Source organism: Bos indicus, chromosome 24 (assembly GCF_029378745.1).
Source record: "Bos indicus isolate NIAB-ARS_2022 breed Sahiwal x Tharparkar chromosome 24, NIAB-ARS_B.indTharparkar_mat_pri_1.0, whole genome shotgun sequence".
NCBI lineage: Eukaryota > Metazoa > Chordata > Mammalia > Artiodactyla > Bovidae > Bos > Bos indicus.
In genome coordinates, this window is record NC_091783.1 from 24,312,373 (window position 1) to 24,337,332 (window position 24,960).

The following is a 24,960-nucleotide window of genomic DNA, read 5'->3' on the forward strand; positions in this document are numbered from 1 at the left end:
CTTTTGCATTTATTTCTGCCCTAATTTTTAAGATTTCTTTCCTTCTACTAACCCTGGGGTTCTTCATTTCTTCCTTTTCTAGTTGTTTTAGGTGTAGGGTTAGGTTATTTATTTGACTTTTTTCTTGTTTCTTGAGGTATGCCTGTACTGCTATGAACTTTCCCCTTAGGACTGCTTTTAAAGTGTCCCACAGGTTTTGAGTTGTTGTGTTTTCATTTTCATTAGTTTCTATGCAAATTTTGATTTCTTCTGTGATTTGTTGGTTATTCAGCAGAGTGTTGTTCATCCTCCATATGTTGGAATTTTTAATAGTTTTTCTCCTGTAATTGAGATCTAATCTTACTGCATTGTGGTCAGAAAAGATGCTTGGAATGATTTCTATTTTTTTGAATTTACCAAGGCTAGATTTATGGCCCAGGATGTGATCTATCCGGGAGAAGGTTCCATGTGCGCTTGAGAAAAAGGTGAAATTCATTGTTTTGGGATGAAATGTCCTATAGATATCAATTAGGTCTAACTGGTCTATTGTATCGTTTAACGTTTGTGTTTCCTTGTTAATTTTCTGTTTAGTTGATCTATCCATAGGTGTGAGTGGGGTATTAAAGTCTCCCACTATTATTGTGTTATTGTTAATTTCTCCTTTCATACTTGTTAGCATTTGTCTTACATATTGTGGTGCTCCCATGTTGGGTGCATATATATTTATAATTGTTATATCTTCTTCTTGGATTGATCCTTTGATCATTATGTAGTGACCATCTTTATCTCTTTTCACAGCCTTTGTTTTAAAGTCTATTTTATCTGATATAAGTATTGCTACTCCTGCTTTCTTTTGGTCCCTATTTGCATGGAAAATCTTTTTCCAGCCCTTCACTTTCAGTCTGTATGTGTCCCCTGTTTTGAGGTGGGTCTCTTGTAGACAACATATGTAGGGGTCTTGTTTTTGTATCCATTCAGCCAGTCTTTGTCTTTTGGTTGGAGCATTCAACCCATTTACGTTTGAGGTAATTACTGATAAGTATGATCCCGTTGCCATTTACTTTATTGTTTTGGGTTCGAGTTTATACACCGTTTTTGTGTTTCCCATCTAGAGAATATCCTTTAGTATTTGTTTGAGAGCTGGTTTGGTGGTGCTGAATTCTCTCAGCTTTTGCTTGTCTGAGAAGCTTTTGATTTCTCCTTCATATTTGAATGAGATCCTTGCTGGGTACAATAATCTGGGCTGTAGGTTATTTTCTTTCATCACTTTAAGTATGTCTTGCCATTCCCTCCTGGCTTGAAGAGTTTCTATTGAAAGATCAGCTGTTATCCTTATGGGAATTCCCTTGTGTGTTATTTGTTGTTTTTCCCTTGCTGCTTTTAATATTTGTTCTTTGTGTTTGATCTTTGTTAATTTGATTAATATGTGTCTTGGGGTGTTTCGCCTTGGGTTTATCCTGTTTGGGACTCTCTGGGTTTCTTGGACTTGGGTGATTATTTCCTTCCCCATTTTAGGGAAGTTTTCAACTATTATCTCTTCAAGTATTTTCTCATGGTCTTTCTTTTTGTCTTCTTCTGGGACCCCTATGATTCGAATATTGTAGCATTTAATATTGTCCTGGAGGTCTCTGAGATTGTCCTCATTTCTTTTAATGTGTTTTTCTTTTATCCTCTCTGATTCATTTATTTCTACCATTCTATCTTCTAATTCACCAATCCTATCTTCTGCCTCTGTTATTCTACTATTTGTTGCCTCCAGAGTGTTTTTTCTTTTTAATTTTATTTTATTTTTAAACTTTACATAATTGTATTAGTTTTGCCAAATATAGAAATGAATCCGCCACAGGTATACACGTGCTCCCCATCCTGAACCCTCCTCCCTCCTCCCTCCCCACCCTCTGGGTCGTCCCAGTGCACCAGCCCCAGTATCGTGCATCGAACCTGGACTGGCATCTTGTTTCATACATGATATTTTACGTGTTTCAATGCCATTCTCCCAAATCTTCCCACCCTCTCCCTCTCCCACAGAGTCCATAAGACTGTTCTATACATCAGTGTCTCTTTTGCTGTCTTGTATACAGAGTGTTTTTAATTTCATTTATTGCATTATTCATTTTATATTGACTCTCTTTATTTCTTCTAGGTCCTTGTTAAACCTTTCTTGCATCTTCTCAATCTTTGTCTCCAAGCTATTTATCTGTGATTCCATTTTGGTTTCAAGATTTTGGATCAATTTCACTATCGTTATTCGGAATTCTTTATCAAGTAGATTCCCTATCTCTTCCTCTTTTGTTTGGTTTGGTGGGCATTTATCCTGTTCCTTTATCTGCTGGATATTCCTCTGTCTCTTCATCTTGTTTAAATTGCTGAGTTTGGGGTGTCCTTTCTGTATTCTGGCAGTTTGTGGAGTTCTCTTTATTGTGGCATTTCCTCGCTCTGTGTGGGTTTGTACAGGTTACTTGTCAAGGTTTCTTGGTTAGGGAAGCTTGTGTCGGTGTTCTGGTGGGTGGAGCTGTATTTCTTGTCTCTCCTTTCGAAGACTTGGGTTGCTTTTCTGGGTGCCTGATGTCCTCTGCCGGCATTCAGAAGTTGTTTTGTGGAATTTACTCGGCGTTTAAATGTTCTTTTGATGAATCTGTGGGGAAGAAAGTGTTCTCCCCGTCCTACTCCTCTGCCATCTTAGCTCCTCCCTCACCCAACCTTTTTGATAACATTTTTGAGGTAAGAATATAGAAATAGATATTGTATAAAAACTTCATGGAATGTACTTACATTAATTGTCTTAAAAATGCCTCTTGAACAGTCCCCTCATTAGTCATAGGCATACCTGACAAAGGCCTTTCCCTTTCAGAATGATCATGCTTTAAGGCTTACTGTATCCATAGGCCCGCCCTCCCCACTGAGAAACTACATATTCTTCCTTTACTCCTCTTGGTTCTTATTTTCTAACACATTGAGAACAGAATTTGGAGGACTACTGGAGGAATTTACATTGGGCACGTTTAAAAGTGATGGTTTGATTTAAATATAGAAAGCTAATACACCATTAGCAAATCATAACACTTGAGGGATTAAAATATCAGAAAAACATTATGCACAGTCTAATATACTATGTATTAATATCTTAATGGAGTCAAGTCAATGAACTCCACAGGATTTGTTTAGCTATTACCACAGGGTATAGGGTAAAAACTTATTTTCCAAGTAATCATACAGCTTTATCTAAAAATTCCTGGATCATATTCAGAGTATCAGATAAGAAAGCAAGGAAACATTTTCTTTGAAAGATATTTATCCGTGTCATTTACTATCTTTAAAAATATTGGGGGCTTAAAGGGAAAAGCCTGAAATTATACAATTTACACTAAACTTGCAAAGATGTTCTAGGGGAGCTGACGAAATTTTTTTCTTCAAGATTCTTACCGTTTCAACTCTTATGTTTCCTTCCGTCCTGTACCTAGATTATATTGCCTTAAAGCAAGAATAGTCACCAAGTTTCAATGAATCAATTCCCTCCCTAAACTTGACTAACGTCTGCCTTTACCCTGGAAGAGGAGAAAAAGAACAGTGTGTCATTTACAAATCTATTAATTAACAGTGATGACAGTGTCAAATAAGATTTAAAGCTAACGTTGATTGACTTCCTAGTGTGCCAGGTACTTGGTAAGGGCAATCTAAGCACCTCTCTCATCCAGTTCTCACAGTAAATTCTTTTATCCAGTCAGAACATTCACACATGAATGCTGAAGGAACAGGCTCAGGGAAATCAAATGATTAAGACTGCAACAGTAGTTAGGAGTGGAACTACTCCAGTAAGGTTTGTCCTGTTCCAAACTGTATGCTCTTCTGATGGTGCAAATGGACTCCTGAACTAGGACTGGAACGGAAGATGACTGCAGATTAACTGTATTAGGGATAATCTACTGATTCTTTCACCTGGTGTCAATGTTGCTATTAGTGAATACTTCCATAGGACGTCACAGAAGAGTTATGGATGTTGTTAGTACGGGAGATGAAGTGGAAAAAACACGGGTGAGATAGATGAAAGGGGAGGACTTTATTCCATTTAAAAGAAGAGGCAGCCATCTAAAACATGTGACCAGAGTCATGTTTTCAAATTTGCTAATGACAGACAGCATAGAGAAAGAAGGGGAAAAAAGTGAGTATTTTGTGTTGAGCTGCTGAATCAAATACAGCTAGTCAGAACTGGATTTGAATTCTGGGTCTGTCATTTATTAATTAGCTTATATAAGCTTAGTATACTGAAGTTTAGGTTTTTCATCTGTAAATGGCCATAATAATTATCCTTTCATGGGGTGGTTGTTGTGTTAAATGAGATATTATATTCAAAGTACTTTACCATTTTAGACCCTCAAAATTTTTAGTCCTGCTGCCTTTATAGCTAACTATGAAAATGATTCAATTTTCCATACCAGTAGAGATGATAACGAATGTGGGTAACATAAGACTGTGCTGAGCTTTTGCAACTCTGCTTATTCTGGATTCTGGGTTACTGATCAACTCTGGCAATTATTTCTAAAATACATTTATTTTTGCAGCATTGTTTTAACCACTTTTTAATGATTTTTTTCTACTTAGTATAGTTCCTAATATAACTGATTTCACCATAAAAAATAATTTTACCTTTGAGTCAGGATGCACTTAATTGCAAATAAGTAAAATACATAGCAGCAGTGGCTCAGATGTTATAGCGTCTGCCTGCAATGTGGCAGACCCGAGTTCGATCCCTGGGTAGGGAAGATCCCTGGAGAAGGGAATGGCTACCCACTTCAGTAGTCTTGCCTGGAGAATTCCATGGACAGAGGAGCCTGGCAGGCTACAGTTCACGGGGTTGCGAAGAGTTGGACAGGACTGAGCAACTAACACTTTCTCTTTCACATATACATCACACACACACACACACACACACAAGCTTAAATAATAAGGAAGTTAATTATTTCACATAACAAGAGGCCTCTAGTTAGGGTAAGCTTCAAGGTTAGTTGATTCATCAGCTCAACATAGGTACTCATTTTTGTGTTTCTTTCTCTCCACTATGGCTGTTGTCAGCAAATTTGAAAGCAGGAGCCCTTGTTCACATTTAGTGAATGTGTGAGTGCCTTCTATATGGAATTCACCTCTTGCCTTTTATTGCACTATATGAAGTGAAGTGAAGTGAAGTCGCTCAGTCATGTCTGACTCTTTGCGACCCCATGGACTGTAGCCTACCAGGTTCCACCATCCATGGGGGTTTCCAGGCAAAGATACTAGAGTGGGTTGCCATTTCCTTCTCCAGGAGATCTTCCCCACCCAGGGATTGAACCCTGGTCTCCCACGTGGTAGGCATCGTGGCAGACGCTTTACCATCTGAGCCACCTGGGAAGATCATATATATATATATATATATATATATATATATATATTAAGTCTCTCAGTCATGTCTGACTCCTTGCAATCTCATGGCCTATATAGTCTATGGAATTCTCTAGGCAAAAATACTGGGATGGGTAGCCTTTCCCTTCTCCAGGGGATCTTCCCAACCCAGGGATTGAACCCAGGTCTCCCTCATTGTAGGCGGATTCTTTACCAACTGAGCTATCAGGGAAGCCCCAATATCTATGTTTACTGGTGAATAATGAGCCTCATGTTGGTTGGTTTAATCTGATCAGAATGTACCCTTGGAGTTATGTGCTGTGTGGAGGGGGAGTTCTTTTGGAATGACAACAAAACAGAGGTGCCCTGAGTAAGGAGCCAAGAGAATCCACTGCATCTCCAGAAATCATCTTCCACCTGGATCATTTAGATGTATGTCATGGGCACAGACATATGGAAAGGGTCAGGAAATTTTTCCATAGAAATTCAGTTCTAAGACGTTTTTCAGTGTTGCATATTTTTAACTGTATCATAAATACATATTAGAAAATTACATGTGAATTGAATAGTGGCAAATGCAAGTCTTTCTTTCTTCACAGTGACCAGTTTATAACCTTGAGAGAGAAAAAGGAACATGCACAAGCTGTGTTTGATCATCTTGTAAATGAGAAAAAAGCCTGTGAAGAGAGACTCTATGAGGAAGAACAGAGATACAGAACGTTATTTAACATGAGGCAAAAAACTCTGGCCAGTATTAAGGTGAGTATTACAGTGGGGCCATTTTAGAATGAAGGAAATGTAGTGATAATCACATTAACAGCACTCATCTTTCATCCTGAAGTAGCAAAGATGTTTAGATTTTTAAAATAAATATATTAGCATGATGAACATGCAACTTTTCTTTTTCATTTAATTCACTATAAGTGTTTATAATATATTCATAGAGTGTATGAGTGCTGTATGCATTCTTCTCAGTGCATTTTATGTGCACTCTCATGTCTGTACTTTTACTCTGGGGTTTACTGATGGCAGGTTATATTTATTCCAGAGCCATTTTAATGTTTCTAATGGCAAATATGAAAACAGTTCATTTTGTTTCTGAATAAACATATTTTGAATGTTTACCAGCCACTTCTTTTTTAAAAAATAGAATGAGGATATTTCATGTTCTTTTCCTTTAAAAAAATCTTGCATATGTTTTAACTGAACTGTAAACCTGTCAGGAAAAAGGAGGGCGTATGGTAAAATGTTGTTTTTCTAGATCTGAAGTTTTAAGTTTTATTAAGCTATCCTTATTAAATTTTTGATATAAAATATCAGATATACCTTTAGTTAAGTGATTCACATCCCATTTTACATTTCATAATAATTTTTGTTGCATTTAATTGAAAGAATAAATACCATGTTTTTTAAAAATATAAATGTTACTATTATTTGATACAAAGCAGAAATTACAAAAGTAAACAACTCTACTGTTTTTATTAAAACTATTTCCTGCAAAACTTTATAAAAATTATATGTAATATCATAATATATTTTTATCAAATATTTTTGAGCCTGATATATATTAAATTATGATATACATTTTCTATGTATTCAATTACCTTTTTCCCTTTTAATATTTCAAAGATACTCCTAATATATTTTCAAAAAGATTATTTGGAACAAATATGCATCGAATAGACATGAATGTGAGTGAATGAACATACCATCTATAATGCTATTGCTGTGATTCCCTCCTATAAGAAAATCATTAGTAAAAGAATAATCATTTTATTAATCATGTGCCTCATAACATAACATTTTTCCATTTTAAATGTGGCCATTGCATAGAAAAAGATATAGTGGTTTCCTATTTTTGTTGTTGTTGTTTTTTTCATCTTAAAAATGTGAAAATAATTGGTGCCATCTAGCGGCAGGCAACAAATGCTGCCTCCTCTTGGAGGAGTTCCTGGGACTTGGATGGACTGAAGAAGCTTAAGCTCAAACTCAGCTCTCGAAACAAGAAGGTTTAAGTACTTACTGACTTAAGCATCATTCCCCACCTCATGTTTTATCACAGCAGTGGAAGTATTTGTTTGACTTCTACCACATTTTCCAATTGTACTGGAGCTGAGGACACAGTAGGATCCCAATAATCATTTATTGACTGGCATTTCAGCACTTATATGGAATCATAATAATTAGTGAAATGCCAAATCATGTTAGCCGGAGAGAGAGATGAATGGAAAATCCTGTATAAGCAACCGCTCAGTAATTGAAAGCTGTGTTTCTTTTCGTTCAGACACTGCCTCTGTTTTCCCATTCTGAAGTATACCTACCCCCAGCCATGTGGGAACATCACATAATCTCAAGCTTGTTCCTGAGCACGGATCTCTATCTGAACTTGCTTTGTTCATCCATTTTTACTTCTTTATTGTCTTCTTAATCCTGCTATAATATGTATTTTTATAAGGACAGGAAATTTTCTGCCACATTCTTCTCTGTATCTTAAAAGCTCAGAACTATGCCTGGCACAAGAGAGGTGCTAAGATCCTCATTGGATGGCTGAATGAATTAAATGGATGAACATATGGTTTGCGGGGGCTAGTTTCACTGTCCACATGCATGATGATGGTTAAAAGCAGGAACATTTCAGAAATACTTTCCATACTACACCAGACTGATACTTCAGCAAATACTCATACTCATGCTGTATGCTGGAGAAGGCAATGGCACCCCACTCCAGTACTCTTGCCTGGAAAATCCCATGGACGGAGGAGCCTGGTAGGCTGCAGTCCATGGGGTCGCTGAGGGTTGGACACGACTGAGCGACTTCACTTTCACTTTTCACTTTCATGCACTGGAGAAAGAAATGGCAACCCACTCCAGTATTATTGCCTGGAGAATCCCAGGGACAGGGGAGCCTGGTGGGCTGCCGTCTGTGGGGTCGCACAGAGTTGGACACGACTGAAGCAACTTAGCAGCAGCAGCAGCAGCATGCTGTATGCAGAAACTGAATCTCAATCTCTCTCTCTCCCATCCTTTCTCCTAAATAATATCCAATACAGAAGAAATTTGCCATCTCTTCTCTTCCCTCTAGGTGACAATGGTTAAACTGTCTGTTTCTAGCAATTAAGGATTCTGCTGAGGATGTCAGTAATGCTTTTCAAATAACCTTTAATTTATATGAAATTGTCTCTTATCAGCACTCAGATCGTTCTTTCTTGTGTATTCACCTTATATGATCAGAAGAGTAGAGTTTGAACACGAAAAACTTAGAGATTGATATAGCTTATCATTAGTGACATTATCTATGATTGTGATCAGTTATTGGTGTTAAAGGGGCTTCCCTGGTGGCTCAGTTGGTAAAGAATCTGCCTGCAATGCAGGACACCTGGGTTCAATCGCTGGGCTAGGAAGATCCCCTGGAGGAGGGTATGGTGGCCCACTCCAGTATTCTTGCCTAGAGAATTCCTGTGGACAGAGGAGCCTGGCAGGCTGCAGTCCATGGGGTCACAAAGAGTTGGATACAACTGAGTGACTAAGCACATTGGTGTTAAAGAGTGGAAAGACAATGTACTCCTTCATAGAAAACATAGTCTCATCCCTATCTAGAAATTGGATGAATTTAAAAATTATAAATATAATGTAAAGCATTCCAAGAAAGAAACAAGCATTATTAGATATCATTATAAATATGATGTTATTAATCTGAGATGTCCCTGCTGGACAAAAGAATTGATCACTATTATGGACCGTTTAAGGAATTGCTTATTAAAACACTTTACGAAAGCCACAGTGGAATTAATTGAGGATGTGAGAAAACACACCAAGAATCAGAAATACAAACAGCTAATAAAATAAGAAAAATATACATAAACCTCTGAGAGCATACAGTGAAGTTCTAGAGCTAAATTTGGTCTTTTTCAGTTAGCAATTCCATATCAGATATCTTTAAATGATAGATTTCTTGAATATCGTTGAGTTTTTACTAACTGCCTGTAATTTACAAATACAGATTGCTTAAGATTAAAATTTATGTATCACATATTCATCAGAGTACTATAGCTATGGCTACTGATCTTCCTCTTTGCTTCTGGAAAGATCCAAACAAAACTGGAATTTAAAGCATTTTAATTTATCATGAGCCATCCTCAGAAGTCCCACTGTCTTTTCTGCATCAGTGCCTTTCTTTGGTGTTGGTTCAGTAGTCTTGCTGTCTCTGTAATTTAGGGTATGATATGAGCGGTACAGTGAACTACAGTGGATCTGTGGCAGACATGAGCAAATTCCAGATTGAATTCTAGCAGGGACAGTCTCCCAATACTTTGTATGGTTTATTACTTTTTCTTTTGCTTCATATTTCCCATTCTCAGAAAATACCACTTCCTTTGTCTATTTCTGTTTCAGGTTCAGCTAATAAGTCATGTCTTAACTCTTTCATATGATAAGTTCTTAGGTTGATAGAGAGGCAGTGATTCCGTAACTTATTGGACAGCCAGATACAGAAACAGTAAAAATCAGAAACGAATTTATTCTGAGATCATTTTAAAGATTATACGATTTTAAAAATTATTCTCCTATTGATCACAAATAATTTTTTCTTAAATACCTTTTATTTAACTTGTATGGGGTTATCAAATATTAATATGATCAAGGCCACTTTTCCCCCAGTAGGTAATGTTTGAGCAAATAAATTAATGAAATGTTTTGTTGTTGTTGGGTAGTTGCTAAACCATGTCTGACTCTTTTGAGACCCCATGGACGGAAACTCACCAGGCTCCTTATCCATGGGGATTCTTCAGGCAAGAATACTGGAGTGGGTTGCCATTTCCTCCTCCAATAAAATGTTTAGTTCAAACTAATTATGTTTTTTTGTGGCATAAAATTTCCTGTATTTCAGTCTACTTGAATGTTGCTGTCTATTGGTAGCACGTTCAAATTTCCTTCAGGAATTAATTTGTGAGTTTTACCTTATTTATAGTATTAAATGATCAATTTGGTCATAATACTTTTTATATAATCACACTTCTCTCCCATTTATTGTTCTAAAGTTAATATTCTCAACCTTTGCTCGTCTCATTAGACTAATCTAATCCATATAGTCAAAGCTATGATTTTTTCAGTAGTCACGTATGGATGTGAGATTTGGACTATAAAGAAAGCTGAGCACAGAAGAATGGAAGGTTTTGAACTGTGGTGTTGGAGAAGACTCTTGAGAGTCCCTTGGACTGCAAGGAGAGCCAACCAGTCCATTCTAAAGGAAATGCATTGGAAGGACTGATGCTGACGCTGAAGCTCCAACACTTTGGCCACCTGATGTGAAGAACTAAATCATTAAAAAAGACCCTGATGTTGGAAAAGATTGAAGGTGGGAGAGAAGGGGATGACAGAGGATGAGATGGTTGGTTGGCATCACTGACTCAATGGACATGACTTTGAGTAAGCTCCGGGAATTGGTGATGGACAGGGAGGCCTTGTTTGCCACAGTCCATGGGGTCGCAAAGAGTTGAATACAACTGAGTGACGAACTGAACTGAATTTTGCATTTTGCTATCAACTATTGCAGCTTATTTTTTAGACGTGCATTTATAACCTTTATAGAGCAATACTTAGAATAATTTTGCTTTTTCAATTTATTCTGATTTAGTAATTAGTTTATATGATAGTTTTTTTGATTCTTGCTCTTGCAACTTGTTTAATGCTTTCTGTGTTGACATTACCTTTCTATTTTGTCATTATTCCTTTTTTGGTATATTACATGCCATGGTTTGACCTTTTTTTTTTGCCTTTATTAATGTAATATGGAGCCATTCTACATTTAGTTATATCGTTGCTGTTCAGTCGCTAAGTCTTGTCTGACTCTTTGTGACCCTGTGGACTGCAGCACACCAGGCTTCCCTGTCCTTCACTGTCTCCTGGAGTTTGCTCAAATTCATGTCCATTGAGTCGGTAATGCTATCTAACTGTCTCATCCTCTTTCGCTCCCTTCTCTTCCTGCCCTCAATCTTTCCCAGCATAATGGTCTTTTCCAGTGAATAGGCTCTTCCTATCAGGTGGCCAAAGTATTGGAGCTTCAGCTTCAGCATCAGTGCTTGCAGTGAATATTCAGGGTTGATTTCCTTTAGGATTGATGGTCTGATCTCCTTGCTATGCAAGGGACTCTCAAGAGCCTTCTCCAGCACCACAATTCTAAAGCATCAATTCTTCACTGCTCAGCATTCTTTTATGGTCCAATTCTCTCATCCGTGCATGACCACTGGAAAAACCATAGCTTTCCCTATACAGGCTTTTCCAGCAAAGTGATGTCTCTGCTTTTTAATACACTGTCTAGTTTTGTCATAACTTTCTTCCAAGGAGCAAGTGTCTTTGAATTTCATGGATGCAGTCACCGTTGGACTTCCTTGGTGGCTCAGATGGTAAAGAATCTGCCAGCCATGCAGAGACTGGCATTCTATCCCTGGGTCCGGAAGATCCTGTGGAGAAGGGAATAGCCGACTACCCACTCCAGTATTCTTGCCTGGAGAATCCCATGGACACAGGATCCAGAGGTGCTATAGTCCATAGGGTCACAAAGAGTTGGACACAACTGAGCAACTAACACTTTCACTTTAATTATAATATTTTTTAAAATTTGCATCTAAATGTGCTCTAATATTAGTAATGCTGATAAACTATGAAAGATAAAGCTGAGAATGTAGGTATGGAATATGACATGAAGACCCAGCTGGAAAGTTTACACTTAATTTGTAAAGCAGTGGGAGAGATGAAGAATTTTTGTGGAGTGCAATGTGGTTAGACATAGGCTGTAGCAAGATCAATTCAACAGCATTTTGTAGGATAACATGAAAAGAAATAAATCACAAGTTGCCAATATCAGTTACCAAAAAGTGCATTTATCCTCAGAGGGAAGAGATAAGACACTGATGGGTCAGGAACAAGGATTATAGACTTAACAGTAACTGATGTCAAAGTGGATGTGATATGCAAATAAAGGAGCAGACTATATAGGAGGTGACTTGAAAAAATACAGTAGCATTTATAGGAAAAATAACTTTTTGATGATTGGCTTGCTGAGAAGATGGTCTGCTTTGGACAGTGGATACTATGCAAGTAAAAACTGAGAGAAGAGTTGAAATGAAGAAGATTGATGAGTCAGACCCCATGTTGATAGTTGAAGACGTGACAGCTTATGAAACCTTTGACCAAAAGTAGCCCACCGGGCTCCTCTGTTCATGGGATTCTCCAGGCAAGAATACTGGAGTGGGTTGCTGTGCCCTCTTCCAGGGGATCTTCCCAACCCAGGGATTAAACCCAGGGCTCAAACCCACATCTCATATGTCTCCTGCTTTGGCAGGCGGGTTCTTTACCACTAGCGCCACCTGTGTTAGATAAATGATGATGATGATAAAGCCTGGATGTCCAGGTTGTCATATTATTATCTCTCTGGGGCTCTGCAGCCCAACTAGAGCTCACTACTCAAAACACAAAGCCTGTCCTTCCATCCAGATGCACTAGCCTCACTCATGAGGTCAGAATTTCACTTCCGCAGGGATCAACAGTGCCAAACTTTGACAAAATGTTGGGTTACACATTCTTAATTTGGCCATTAGGAGAACATCAGTGGTAGAAAGAGTGACATCAGCAGATTGATAAAGAAAGGAGATTAAATGTAAAAGTGAAAGTAGAAAAAGCATTGAAAGAAGTTAGAGAAGTCAATTCTAGAATACTCTTTCAAGAGCTTTGCTAATAAAGGAACTTCTATATCTCTGTTTGCTTGCAAATTGTCCCAGGTATGTTTTTCAGCAAAAGATAAAGAGACAAAATTGGGGGAAAGATTGTATTGAGTGCTGCTTTCTAAGTCACTTCAGTCGTGTCCAACTCTTTGCGACCCTATGGACTGTAGCCCACCAGGCTCCTCTGTCCATGGGATTCTCCAGGTAAAAATACTGGAGTGGGTAACCATGCCCTCCTCCAGGGGTTTTTCTCCACCTTGAACCCACATTTCTTATGTCTCCTACATTGGCAGGTGGGTTCTTTACCACTAGTGCCACCTGGGTAAAGGTGATGCTTTACATGTTATGTAATGCATTTTTGCTTAAATGCTTCGTGCCCATTCCAATTTGTGATGCCTTTGAGGAAGAGAATAATGCCTCACTCAGGTGAGCACACTTTCAGAGTCCATCACAACTTCTAGGACAGAAGAAGAATTCAATATTCACTGAATGGAATTTCAAATGAAGTGATGTGACTCCTAAAAGAATCAGTGAAAGAGTGACATTTGTATTTCAATTTACTGTGGAAAAGAAGAAGGACATGGTTATTCCTCCATTCATCCATCTATCCATTTAATTATCCATTTTGAAGTCATGTACTAAGAATCAGAATCTGGGTGAGATTCTAAACATGGTGAATATAGGCTATTCACCTACTCTGTCTCACCAGCTCATTTAGCTTCACAGAGTAGTGGTGAAGAAACAGATACAAGTAGGTTAAAATAAGATACAACAACTGCTTTTCTTGAATTAAGCATAGAATTTGCTGGAACCCAGGAAGAAGACCTTGAAGGAAATCTGAGAAAGCTTGCTATGATGATAGTAGCAGAGCTGAATCTTGGAGAGTGGGAGCAAGTTAGCCAAGGAAAGAATACTTAAAGTAGTGAAAACAATAGGAGAAAAGGCTCATGTCAAACATGAGCAGGCATTTAGGGAATTGGAGGTAATGTGTTATGTTTGAAAAATCATTGATAAGAAGAGTAAACAAAGCTACCATAGCAGTGGAGGAAAATCCCACTAAAATTAACAGAGATTTCCACAGGTCTGCCATGGCATATTGTATGGGGCTAATGGGTCAGGGGTAGACGGACACATTTGATTCCCATCAGCAGTTAAGAGCTGGGAAGGGCCTGAGGTGCTGAGACTGGGCTCTAAAGACTGTCATCAAAGAGTCTTGTCCCTATACCCCAATATGGTGAGGCACATATTTCTTTTTCTCTGTATTCCATGACATATAGTAGTGGTTGGCAGTCATTGATTGCATGCAATCAGTTGAAGAGGAATTAATGATTTGGATGCAGTGGTGCATGCTAAGTCGCTTCAGTTATGTCTGACTTTTTGATACCCTATGAATTGTAGCCCTCCAGGCTCCTCTGTCCATGGGATTCTCCAGGCAAGAATACTGGAGTGGGTTGTCATTTCCTTCTCAGGGGATTTTCCTGACCTAGGGATCAAACCCGCATCTCCTTCTTAGCAGGTGGATTCTTTACCACTGAGCTACCAGGGAAGAACTTGATGGTTATTTGGCCAGATAGTGAGCAAAATGATAGACATATATGTTGTTTATTGACAACAGAATGGTTAGTGGGGTCAGCATCGAAAGTAATAGAATATGGACTTCAGAAAAGGCTTGAAACTGGATTAAACCAAATATGAGATACATTTGGAGGAGTTACCTGGATTCCAGTGCCTGAGTTCATGTAAGAATCTTGAACCGAAGGAATAAGAGTTTGAATGGTAATATTATTGTGAGAACTATGAGTGTATATATATATATATCTATCTATATATATATATAGATATATATCATCAGAAATTTCAAAAAATCTTTAATATAAAGACTGATAGAGAAGAGAATGAATCTTGGGTTGGGTGATTATGAATGTGGAAAAGGCAGCAATAGAGAAACAAAAGGCTGAGAGGCTGTAGTCAGGAAATGATGGTACCATTCTACATGATAGCACAGTCAGAAGGGTGTCCATGGGTATGAAATGTTAATGGGACGTGGAATTGAAGTTAACTAGATTTGAGTAAGTCCATAAACTCTAAGATTAAAATGTTGGATAGGTCATCCAGATAGATATTGTAGTAAAACAGAATGATGGAGAACAAGGGATAGACAGGAAGAGAAGATTGGGTCCCCTGGGCCTGAGTCTTCACCCAGTGTGGGAAAATGACCAGCAAATCATGAAATGACAGGGAAGCAGGGTGAGAGAAGGTTGAGGGTTATATTCTTTAATCAGTATAAAATTCAAAACAAGCAGTATATTTACATAAGCATTGAGGAATAATGATTTGGAAGTGCTAATGCAGAGTTAGAATTATTCTAGCTGCAACTAGACCCTCTAGTATGTGGGGCCTTGGGAAATTAGCATTCTTTATTCAGGCCCAGATTTTGTTAATGCAAACACTTGTTTCTGGAATTGTGCGATGAGAATGAATTGTGATAGGAGCTTGTTTGACAATGAATAGTATTTCCAGAGTTCATACTGGAAATGTTTAGATGGGAGTAATGGTTTAGTTCAATAGTCAGTAAATATTGAATTCCTACTACATCAACTATTCTAGAGGCTGAGAATTCTTCAGATAAAGCACAGATCTTAACTCTTGGAAGCATAACAGCCTCATAGAGGGGAGAGAATCACAACATAATGTTAATAGGTTTTGCTAACCAGAGACAGAATCAAAGGAAGAGTGTGTTAAAATACAGCCTTTAAATATTGTCAACTTTCTCCTACTCATCAAAAAAAATTTCAAAAACAGAAAGTGAATTACTGAGGCCACCAAGATTTTATATATTTTTTCACTTATACCATTAATAAAAGCATCAACAAAGTTACATTGTATTTTATGTTATTATAAATACATACTTATATATCATAACCTGCAATCAAGAACTTTAAAAAGTATCACTTAAAAAAAAAAGTATCACTTATAAAATGGCTATACATTGCTGAATAGCATAATACTTTATTATTTTTATTTTGGTTGTACATATAAATGAAAGAACCTGAACTGTCCTGTCCATCTTCTTTTAAACTGTACGAATTTTACTTGAGTTGTTACCTTCAGGAAGGTCATCTCTTCCTGCTTTCAGAAAAAATGAGTTTAATGTTTAAACTCATAATGAGTTTAATGAGCATAAATGAGATCTCTATCAGGATATAATGGCCATAAGCATAGATCTTAGCCCAAAGTGCTCTAGCGCAGCCAGGAAACTGTTTTCATTTACAAAGGTTTCTAGTTTGTTTCAGTGTTTGTATCAGTGGCTTTTCTTAGTAGGTATGAGCACCATGAACTCCCATTTAAACTTAGAATTTTTTAATCTGGCCCTGATGCTCTGACCCCAGATATGACTTATACAGTGTCCTGTGGGGAGCATTGTTAACATTGCCCAAATAGCCTTCCTACTGATTTATTTGCTTATAGACAACTTACATACCTGGCCTCCCGAGGGAGCTGCATGTCTCAAATTTGGGCGCCATGATAATAACAACAGTTTGAGAGAAAATGAAATAGGCTGTAAAGAGAGAGGAAATGGAATATACAAACTATTGTGTGGTATCATGTTCATTTTCAGTACTATATAAAATAATGAAAATGTTTTTCAATAACCTGTGTCGATTTCTATAATGTAAAACATACTTTGTGGAAAAAGACAATGAATGGACAAAACCAAAAAATTAGTAGAAATATTTTTCCTTTTGACTCAAATTTCTGCATTGTTTTCGGTAAGTCCAGACTAGAGTTGAATTCTGAAAAAGAGTAACTTTGCTATAAAGGATGTTAATTTCTACCTTTGGCAACTTTGAAGTTCCTCTTTCAGGGTTCACGGACAAGGATTATCCTTGATAAAGAATCTAGTGTGGTAGGCAGCAAAGGTTTTATTTTTCGTATTCCCCCTTAAACTGAACTTTCCCATAGTCACTCAGGTTTTCAGTTGCCCATCTGGGATTAAAATGGGTGTGCTTTCTGGTATGTGCATGGTCAGTCAGTCATGTCTGACTCCTTATGATCCCATGGACTATAGCCCGTCAGGCTCCTCTGTCCATGGGATTCTCCAGGCAAGAATCCTGGAGTGGGTTGGCATTTCCTTCTCCAGGGAATCTTCCCAAACCAGGGATCGAACCTGTGCGTCTTATATCTCCTGCATTGGCAGATTCCCTAGGCTTTGTTTATACAAATTGGTAGAATCTTTCAATTCTTTTGATGCCCCTTGTGCATACTTACAGGTTATAAGTCACACTTTGTATCTGACCCCTGAGTCATCCCAGAACTTGAGTCTGATTTTAAGTCTAGAAGCAATGAGGTGCATTGGGGATGTGTCTTAAGGACATCAGCATTCCTGTGAAAGGAGTTGATGTTGAGAGGTCATTAGATTCTTCATTCAAGAAGAGAGCAGTCTTCTATTGATAGGGGAGGCTGCTAGTAAAGAGAAGCTGGATATGGAGCAGTGGAGAGCACTGACAAGCTATGTCCACCCATCACTGCCTCTTTCCATCACTGTATCTGGCTGCAGTGACCTTCTGAAAGCTTTACAACCAGGGCTTCGCCTCTTCCTTCCCGAATCTGTCACCCATTCTTCATTTGTAACTTCTAACAGAAAGTTACAGAGGGGAGGGGATTCTCGGAGTTTCCAGATTAACAGTTGAAAATAACACGGTCAAGCAGAAGGTTCAAATATTAAGCTCTGTGCAATTTTTCTCTTTCAGAGGTGAGGTAGATTAACTTTCTTGAGAATTTATTAAAAAAAAAAAAAAATGATCATCTTAAAACCCCAAGGTGAAGCTAGGCAAGGAAACTCAGGGAGCAGTTTTCTACTGATGAAGAAGCATATGGACCTCTAATAGACTTTAATTTCTACTGTTAAGTTTCTGTTCTATTTTTAAAAGCAGAATTAGAACATTGCCATTAAAAAAAAAAAAAAGTGGAGGAGGGGGGAACCTTTGTCAATGTTTCAGTCACTCCACAGGTGAGAAAATCCTGAAAAAGGGCATGGCAACCCTCTTCAGTATTCTTGCTTGAAGAATCCCTTAGATAGAGGACCCTGGCGGGCTACAGTTCAGAGGGTCGCACAGAGTCAGACACAACTGAAGTGATTTAACACACACAGGTGAGAAAATGCTCTCTCAGATTGCTAACACACACACTGTGATCAGTGTAACCACACTCCATCTAGACCACACACTAGGATTGGCTGTCACCATATAAGACAACTAGGCTGAAATTAAGATAAATTAAGTAAGTGAAAACAAGCTGCCATTTAAGAGTAAATAACCAGCCAATAAACCGGACTTTAACTTCTTGGTCTCCAAAATCACTATGTATGGTGACTGCAGCCATGAAATTGAAAGACACTTGCTTCTTGGAAGAAAAGCTATGACAGCCTAGACAGCATATTAAAAAGCAGAGACACCACTTTGCAAACAAAGGTCCATATAGTTAAAGCTATGGTTTTTCCATGTACAGATATGAGAGTTGGACCATAACGAAGGCTGAGGGCCAAAGAACTGATGCTTCCAAACTGTGGTGCTGGAGAAGACTCTTGAGAGTCCCTTGGACAGCAAGGAGATCAAACCAGTCAATCCTGAAGGAAATCAACCCTGAATATTCATTAGAAGGACTGATGTTGAAACTCTAATACTTTGACCCACTGATGGGAAGAGCCAACTCACAGGAAAAGATCCTGATACTGGAAAAGATTGAAGGCAGGAGGAGAAGGGAGTGACAGAGGATGAGATGGTTGAATGGCATTACTGACTCAATGGACATGATTTTGAGCAAACTCCTGGAGATAGTGAAGGACAGGGAGGCCAGGTGTGCTGCAGTCCGTGGGGTTGCAAAGAGGCAGACACAACTGAGTGACTGAACAACCACAACCACCAGCCATAAATATATATCTACTTTTTCACTTTGTCTAAGGCAACTTTTTAGATTGAAAATGAAAGTCATTTCCTATTAGAAAGATACATTGATATGTGATTCTAAACATCATGAATGGCAAACCAAGTTTTGTTGTGTACATATAAATATAAGCGTACTAAGCATTTGGAAACAGGCCTTATCAACTGCAACAGATGTATTTAACTTGAACTTAGTGTGGAACTTGGCACTTATTAGGCAATGAATAAATTCTTACTAGAGGCCTGAGTAGATGAATGATGGAATCATTGTGGAAGGTCAAAGATGAACACTATAAACCCAGATTTTGTTGTTATTATTATTTTTGTTGTTGGCTAGTGGTTTTATTATTTCAGACTAAACTTACTTTCTCTGTCTAGTGATAATCATTCTGGTGAATCATCAAGGCAGGAAAATAAAGTTGGGAACTACTGATCCATAGATTTTTTTTAGGATAATAATTTCTATGTAAGATCTTCCTTAAAATTTATAGTATAGAGCCCTCTAACTTCTCTGTCTTCATTTAAGGGTATTTAAGATATACTAAATTAAGTGGTTACCAGTTTAGAATTTCTCCTTGTACTAAATGTATCTAAATTTCTCTTTGTTGGAAAAATTTATAATGTGTGTTCTCTGCATTTGTTTACTGTCGTCCTCCTTTGTAACACCTTTCCACTTTTGGCTTTAGCATTATTTTCAAAAAAATTTTTTTTTTAAAATTTCTAAAAGAGGTGATTTATTTCCCCACAGTCTGTGGTTTAATACTATAGCCAATATAAACCAGATAGTAGAAAAGATAACACATTCTGGAGCATAATATTTGGGAATGCTTTGTTTTTTCATGTTTGCGGAGATTAAAAGATTGCCTGAATTGTACTCACAGTGTGCTCTTATCCCTTTCACCCTTATCTCTTTTCTGCATTTCCTCATTTGTCATGGAAGGTTCTTCACTTATTTGTTCTTTTAAGCAAGGCTTTTCCTGTCACACTGTTTACTCTGGGAGAGATTGGGATTTTCTCTGCTCCTTCATCCTTGCAAATTTCCTTTTGTATTTCCCACTTTCCCCTTCCCTGCAGTAATTGTGACGGAGGGTGAACCCATCACTCTCAGCCCCTCTTGAGTGACTGCTTCCAACTGCAATGCACCTTTCTGGCAAGGAGGGGGCTAGCGAGTCACATATCCTGCAAGCTTAGCCCCAGAGATCTGGTGGGTATTTTTCCAAGGTTGCTGTTTTCTGACTTCAGGGAGGACAGACTGTGTCCAGCTCTCTGTTTGGGTCTTTGGGGTCTGGTGTAAATGCAAATCAACCTTTCTCTTCTGTCTCACTTGAGTGCAACTTGTTACAAGAGGCAGTAATACCACAGTGACCTGATTTCATTAAGTAACTGTGAGCAGGTTAAGTGAACCTGAATGATGGCCACTCTGCTTCTTGAAAGAATATATACTTTTTCATTTGTAATACTTGATCCTAATAACTGGGCATAGTTTTCATCATTTGTTTAGTAAACTAGAAAGTAATTTAATATTACAGAATATACTCTGATTGTATCTAGTTCATCTCTATTGGAAACCTAATTGGAGGCGATTGATTCATAAGACAGAATCCTATATGATCCTGGGTCTGTGAAATGCACCCCTCCCACCAAAAAAACATAGACTAGTGTTGGAGAAAGACACAACTGGACTCCATTGTCTACAGCACCTTTCTTTTTTAAACTTACCAGGTTCGTCACTTTCTGATTAATGTAATAATACTAATGAAAGTAATCCATGTATATTCAACTGACTTCTTGTCCATTCTCTTGTTCTATGCTTCATATTTGAAACGGTCATAGCTTTTGGTTCCTTCTAAGTAGTTACCTTTATGTTCTGAGTAACACTTTCCCTTTTTTTTGCCTATGTACAACAACATTTTACTATATTTCATAGTTAAATGATAGTGGTGTTCCAAAGTAAATATATTAACAGTACTCTTCAAACTGATATCTACTAATATTATGTACTGTGAACAAAAGAGTAATTCTTGACATATTCCATGCTTGTGCACAAGTCATTGACATTTGTGACAGTTGGAAAAAAATGTACCATGTATAGTGAAAACAAATCGAAACCTGCAAATGAGACTTAAGCTGAGAATAACTTACATCTAATAGTTATAATTCAAGCCATAGAAATATCAACAGGCACAGGTTCTAGGTTGGAGTAGAAAACAGAGGACAGACATGTATTTTAACGTAAATGGGATCACTTTAATAAAAAGTAAAATAGCAGATGTTAATCCCCCCAAAGTGATTTTTCATTGAAAATTTGTAACAAGTTCTGTTGCTTCCTAAAGGCTACCTGAACACATCATGACAATTCTATAGATCAGAGTGCAATGAAGTACGAGTGAGTAATAACCACTGACTAGAGAAACTTGTAGAATAAATCTATTTAATTGCATATTTAAGATGAGCTTCGCTCCTGTGTGGGGGGAACAGAGCCCAGTGCCCTATCACAAGCCCACCAGTGCCAGTGTCAGTGAGCTGTGTGAGTTGTCTCTATGGGTTGTAAATTGGATCCCCTCAGTGACCAGTTAATGTTTTCTGTATTTACGGCAGTATTTCTGTTTTTCACAGCCACCAGGGCACTTTGGCAACATAAAAATTTAAAAATAATTTTTAGCAATCATACCGTGCCAATTTTTTATAGTTAAAGGGGCTCATTTAAATTGGAAAACCTGCTAGTCTGAAATTTTCATCTGAAGGATTACCACCAGCCAGAGCTACTTGTCTGATGAGGGTTTCACATGGCTTATCTAATGTGAAATCTCCATGTGGTATATAGTTTCATTAAACGGTGATCAAGAATACATTAGTTCAAAACAAGAAAAGGCAATGGAGCTTAATCCGCCAGGCATCTTGGCGCAACAACTTTAAAAGAGTTATTGAAGTGAAACAATTTGAGAATTAAAAGTCTTCCACTTATACAAGACTCCTGTCAAAAGCTTAAAAGTCAGCCTTTCCATTTGCTGTTTCTGTTTGTATACCGGGAAAAAAATGCCCCTGAAACAATATTTTGAATGTTGTAGAGGCAATAAAATGCATATATCAGTGAAATAACCTAATCCATTAAAAAATAGATTTATCAAGATAGAGAAAATAAAACAACTGGTAGATAATGCTGAAATAAACAGAGAAATGAATTCTTTAGAGAGAAAAAACATGAGAAACAAGTGTCTGTATGAGGTAATGAAAACTGGAAATAATACGGTTTGTATTTGAGTTTTAAAAACAATAGCATTAGCTCCTCCTGTTTGAGAATTGATCATTAAATCAAATGTTCACATTGCATATATACTATTTGAACATGCATTAAGATATATTTACAATTCATATATGTATCTACAGTGATGTTAATAATTTTACATTTTAATATACAGAAATTAACAATTATATTAAATTATTTTAGAATTATATTCTTTCTGTACACCATGGCAATATATAATAGAGCAGTAACTATTGAAACAAATATTCATAAGATTAATTTGATGTGTAGTGTTGACACTGATGGGGGAAGCCTTTCACATACATTCCTGTGATCCAACCAGTCATTTTCATCCATTAATGCTTGATGAAAAATGTATTAGCTTATGTCAGGAAATCTCAAATCCCAGCTTCAAAGATTTGAAAGATTCCTAGGGTGCTTCAGCACAAGGTATAAAGAGTGATATTTTCAAAGTATCACTTCAAATATATTTATAATAAAGATTCTGAAATTTGTTATATTGGACTATGGTTAAAAAGACAAATTTGTCATTTAATTTCTCAAAATTTAATTTTACTTAGTACTTTACAAATATTACAATAGCTTGAATTTAATAGATTGGCTTCTGGAAGTATCTACCACTAAATCTTATTTTTCTACTTGTTATTCAGCTTGGATTTAAAGATACCATAAAGTGCATACTTCCCTACATTTTTCCACCAGCATATTTCAACCTTAATCTTGAAGGAACTGTGTCTAATGGTGTAAAGATATTTCAGGTTATGTGTTATTTAATCTGAGTTCTCTTGTGAAAAGTGATATATTCCATGATAAAAACTGAGAGTTATAAACATTTTTTTTTTAAATCTCAAGCAATATGTGTCAGCTGTTTTGCATTTTTGCTGTTTTTCTTGCAAGTCACAATGACACAAACCCCCCAAATTCTGTGGCTTCTTATGTTTCTCTTGTAGATAAACTTCAAATTTTGAACATTTCTATTGTAGTATAATATGCTGTAATTATAAAACTGCCTTCTTATCTGGTGTGGTACTTGCCACTAAAGAATATTATAGCTTAGGAATTTCATGAGCAGTCACTTCTTTATCCTGATATGTCATTTGCATTTTATATTTTCCTGTTTTGTTGTTGGACAGCTTTTCAAAGAAATTAATAAAGTTCATGTAGTTGGCAGCACGTATAGCAACACAGAATTTAGGCACTCCCTAAATTCAATCAGAGTTTAGATAAAACACAGACTACATTAATGTATGGGCGCTGTTATAACCTCTATTAATATAGTTGAAAGCCGTCGAGCACCAGTGACTCTCAGAAACATAAAAAAGTTTGTATTAAAAATCACTGAACAGTACAAAAATGGGAACAATACATATAAATTAAATTCAGCACTCAACTTTATAAAACACCTTTCTTTATAAAAGATGGCCTATGTTTGCTTGCTTTCCATGTTGCAGTAAATACAAGGTTTTTAACTGGGAGTATTGAGTATTCAGATGCTTAGTGCTTATTCAATGATTTTTCTCCTTAGGTTAAAAGAATAAGAAATTTTTCCCCAAGCACTAACCTACTTTTATTTTCATAGTGTTAGGGGGCCCTTTTAAAGGAAGTTAGTAATAAGAATGGCAGTATTTACTCTTGTCTGCATTTGAGTGGTTCACAGCTGAGCACTCCTCTTGTGTATTCAGTGACAAATGGCAATCACTTTATCATTTATCTTATGACAAATAGCAGATTCAGCCACAAACTGCTGGCCGTAGCAAACTTACAGGATGAAGTTCTTTATTGTTTATGGTTTGTGAGTTGATGTATTCATGCCTTGTTTATTTGTGAAATGAACAAAAATCAGTAAGCAGGCATGAACAGAAATTTGGCCACGCAATCAATTGTACGTTTTTTTCCTCCAGTCTTCCAAGGACCTTACAAGGAAATTCGCTGAACTAGGTCTAAGCTGTAAGCTGCCTTTAGAAAAAAAAAAAAAAAAAGTCATTAGAGGATGCACCAAATTGTGACATTATGCCCTTAAGCCAAAATAACAGTGAATGGAGTTCCTACCTCACATTAACCTCCCAGAATAAGGGTCTTAAATTTGATAGCAAGCTATTGTTGTAGACAAGAGGCATTGGCCAACAGTGGAAGGAAATTACCCCAATATGCTCTCGCAATTTAAGCAGTATGTTAAAGTTTTTACTCTTTGTTTCACATAGTTAAGGGAAATTTGCAAATTAACTAATGCGTTAATGTAAATTGTACCTGAATTGCATATCCTGACTGTTGTGATTGCACATATGCTAAAGGGTTTTATTAATTTAACTCCGGTAATTTATATATAAGGAAATTTTGAAGTAGGTCACATTGTGTGACACGTTTGATATTGAAGTGCATGATACTAGATAATGACAACAGTGCTTTAAAAATTCTAACAGTACAATAGGCAAAAAAAGGTGTAATTTCTAATTTTAAATTTGCTTTCTTCCAAACTGTCTTTGAGAAACTTAGTATGGCTCTCAGTGGCTTGTATTTTACTATTAGCATACTGTTTGAGTCATGGTGCATTATGCTGGGTCTAATTAAATGTATAAAAATGACTGATTTATAATATTAGTGAAAAATCACTAATAATCATAATCCAGTTACTAGAAAATGTTAGTATAAGATTTTCTTTCTTTTCTTTAAGGATAAAGGGAAA

General features: G+C 37.0%; 1 protein-coding gene across 1 annotated transcript in view; it reads left to right on the top strand.

Moving 5' to 3' along the window:
• CCDC178 (coiled-coil domain containing 178) overlaps nucleotides 1-24,960 on the top strand; it is a 417,287-nt gene that overhangs the window by 166,499 nt on the left and 225,828 nt on the right. Inside the window, exon 18 of the mRNA XM_070778765.1 lies at nucleotides 5,952-6,111. Within this exon, the coding sequence (XP_070634866.1) occupies nucleotides 5,952-6,111 (160 nt within the window). The remainder of the gene's footprint in view (nucleotides 1-5,951; nucleotides 6,112-24,960) is intronic.